This window comes from Ranitomeya variabilis, chromosome 4, assembly GCF_051348905.1.
Source record: "Ranitomeya variabilis isolate aRanVar5 chromosome 4, aRanVar5.hap1, whole genome shotgun sequence".
NCBI classification, from domain to species: Eukaryota; Metazoa; Chordata; class Amphibia; order Anura; family Dendrobatidae; genus Ranitomeya; species Ranitomeya variabilis.
Genome location: NC_135235.1, coordinates 733,075,505 through 733,078,912, shown reverse-complemented (window position 1 = coordinate 733,078,912; position 3,408 = coordinate 733,075,505). Strand labels below are relative to the sequence as shown.

At 44.4% G+C, this 3,408-nt stretch overlaps 1 protein-coding gene across 1 annotated transcript in view; it reads right to left on the bottom strand.

Annotated features, from left to right (window-relative positions):
• LOC143768256 (uncharacterized) overlaps window positions 1-3,408 on the bottom strand; it is a 29,914-nt gene that overhangs the window by 334 nt on the left and 26,172 nt on the right. The window contains exon 9 of the mRNA XM_077256949.1: window positions 130-276. Within this exon, the coding sequence (XP_077113064.1) occupies window positions 130-276 (147 nt within the window). The remainder of the gene's footprint in view (window positions 1-129; window positions 277-3,408) is intronic.

The following is a 3,408-nucleotide window of genomic DNA, read 5'->3' as shown; positions in this document are numbered from 1 at the left end:
CTGGTTATGGAGAGACACATTAATAAATCTCACTACAGACATTTCCAGAGTCCTCACCTCTCCAGTTCTATCCATTTGTTATTCCCATAGATGAGAATGATGTAATGTGACGTCATCAGAATCTCTCACCTCTCCAGTAAGCCGGAAGAGGATCTCTAGGGTGAGGTGTAATATTTTCTCTGCCATCTTGTCTCTGTCCATATCCATCTTTGATGGATAAATCAGGAAAATTTTCTTATGTAGATCTTCACCGAGAGGATCCGATATTGTAGAGACCTGAATGAGAAGAAGATGAGCCGATGTAACATCATAAAAATCCTGTGTAATAATACAATTACTGGAGATAATAAGGGGAAACATATGAGATTTATTATTTTACAGTATTCAGTTTTCTTCTTTACATCTACTAATAAAACCTATATATTTTAGGCCACAGACAACAAGCAGTTTCTTCCTCGGAGTTGGCAGCTGAATACGTTTCTCATAGACTCATCTTCCATAACGCTAATTCTCGTCTCATTTCCCGACACTGGAATCGGCATTAGCAATACTGCAGGAGATATTCATTACACGTGACAGGAGAAATAACGACTTCATGATGAGGACGACATCTTCATCTCCTACTACGGCTCTAGAAACATATTTGTCCAGAGTCGGTCACTGACTCCATCACCACCGGCCGTCTATATGAAGGTTTCCCGTCTTCCCCGCACTGTAATCTTCTATCACGTTAGATCTCAGCTCTGATTCACACACAGACGTTTGAGGCTTTTATAAAAGCTTTTTTGTTTCCACAAACACCGCAAACAAAATTATCTGATCACAAATAGAGATGGGAAAACCCGAACAGTAAAGTTCGGTATCCGTACTGAACACCTACTGTTCGGGCACCGACACAGAACACGGACTTCACCAGAAAATCAGTGTTACTGTTCGGGTTCGGCTGTCCGAATACTGGGTGTTTGCTGCGCTGTCATGTGCATGACAATGGGGCAAACACCACTTCTGATCGGTGGGGAAATCCTTCCCGCCGGTCAGAGCTCCCAGCTGTGATCGGAGGTATAAAGTTTACCTCCGGTCACTGGTGTCAGCTGATGGGACTACTGCTCCCATCATCTGATACCTGCAGCTACTAATTAGTGAGAGGAGGAGCTGCGGATGAGAGTTTTCATTAGCTGCTCCTGCGCTGTAAATAAACAATTAAAAAAAAAAAAAAACTAGCGTAGGTTTTACTAACAAGCCAAACGAAACTCACAGTTGGGGGCTGCAACCCTCAGCTGTCAGCTTCAGCAAGGCTAGATAAGAAGAATAGAAGGGTCCCCATGCTGTTTTTTTATTTAAATAATTTAAATAAATGGCATGGGGTCCCCCCATTTTTGACAACCAGCCTTGCTAAAGCTCACAGCTGGGGGCTGGTATTCTCAGGTTGGTAAGGGGTCATTGTGAAGAAAACAGATTGTATCTTAATTTCCCAGACAATCATGTTTTTGGAAACCAAAAAGAACTGATTTTTTATCTGTATATTGGCTTTTGAATTTAAGTGTTTATGGCTGGTGGGTCAAGAAGACAGACTTGCCAACTGATATACTATCTAACATACTGTGTAAGGGTACTCTCACACTCTGCAACTTTCCAACAATCACGACCAGCGATACGACCTGGCCGTGATCGTTGGAAAGTCGTTGTGTGGTCGCTGGAGAGCTGTCACACAGACCGCTCTACAGCGACCAACGATGCCGAAGGCCCCGGGTAACCAGGGTAAACATCTCGGAAGCAGACTGCAAGGGACCTGACGGACACCGGAATGTGAGTATGTACTGTTTGTTTTTTTTTACTTTTACGATGGTAACCAGGGTAAACATCGGGTTACTAAGCGCGGCCCTGCGCTTAGTAACCCGATGTTTACCATGGTTACAAGCGAACGCATCGTTGGATCGGTGTCACACACACCGATCCAACGATGACAGCGGGAGATCCAGCGACGAAAGAAAGTTCCAAACGATCTGCTATGACGTACGATTCTCAGCAGGGTCCCTGATCGCTGCTGCGTGTCAGACACAGCGGTATCGTACCGTCGTAGCGACAAAAGTGCCACTGTGAGACAGTACCCTAAGTCTGTAATAGTGACTGTGCATAGGGTGTGTTAAGCTTTGTTTATTCATGTGTGCTGATATGCTAATAGTGCTACGTAATCCCATCACCATTGTTTACCTTATTTTGATGTTGGACTGAAGGACCCTGGGTAATTCTAAAAAGAGCTTACAGGCCTCTAGTATAAAAGAGACTTCTTTTCTTCTGGTAAGGAACTCTTCAGGATCTTAGCCGAGGGTCTGTCGGACCCGGCTGAAGAATACAGGACTGCTCTCGGATATCTCCCTACGCTTGTTGTTACCTCCTCTCTGTGTGCATACCACAGATGGAGTAGCGACCCTGGGAGCTCGGATGTAACATCTACCATTATCTCGGTGAGTCAGCGGAAGGGTGAGACCCTGTAATGTGCACCAAAAAAACAAAACAGGCTGACAGCACTCACTGTTGACTGGGGCGCTCGTTCCACATCCAGGGAACCGTCTTGGATATCATCAGACCAAAAAGTATATATTGAACAGCGCTCCATCCAGGTGTAAAAGTCTTCAATACAAACTTTATTTAAGCCATAGTAAAACAGCGACGTTTCGACCACTACATGGTCTTTATCAAGCATGCTTGATAAAGACCATGTAGTGGTCGAAACGTCGCTGTTTTACTATGGCTTAAATAAAGTTTGTATTGAAGACTTTTACACCTGGATGGAGCGCTGTTCAATATATACTTTTTGGCCTGTAATGTGCACCATCTTGGGGTAAATGGTGGGATCGTTCTGTTTGCTATGGTGTGTTTTAGTTCAATAAAGTATTGCCACACTGTTTTACCTTAACCCTGTGTTGTCTGTGTAGTGTATTGCCCACCGGGAGATAGAGCGGGCGTTCAGTGGTATGAGCCCTGGTCCATGCAGTCTTGCTAAAGACAGCCGGGCCAGCGGACGAGAGCACCCACTGACCCCGTTTCTCCACAGTCATTGATATAGTCCCCCCAACCTTAAAACAGGAGCCCGTAGCCATCCAGAAAAGGCGCATCTATTAGATCAAAAGGGGAGAAGCCAGCGCTGTTTGTGGTCAGAAAGCAATACAAAAAGTGCACATGCACATATTAATTTCTAACTGTATATCAAAATGAGACATATAGCAAACAATTGTTTGAGCCACCCCGCCACGTCAAGGCATTCTCATGGGGCAGTCCTACTCTACGATTTTTATATTCGCTGTGCCATTACGGCCTCCTTAATATGTTAGAAGCAAGACCACATTAATCCCACTCTACGTTTTTTTATTATATTCGCTGTGCCATTACGGCCTCCTAAATGTATTA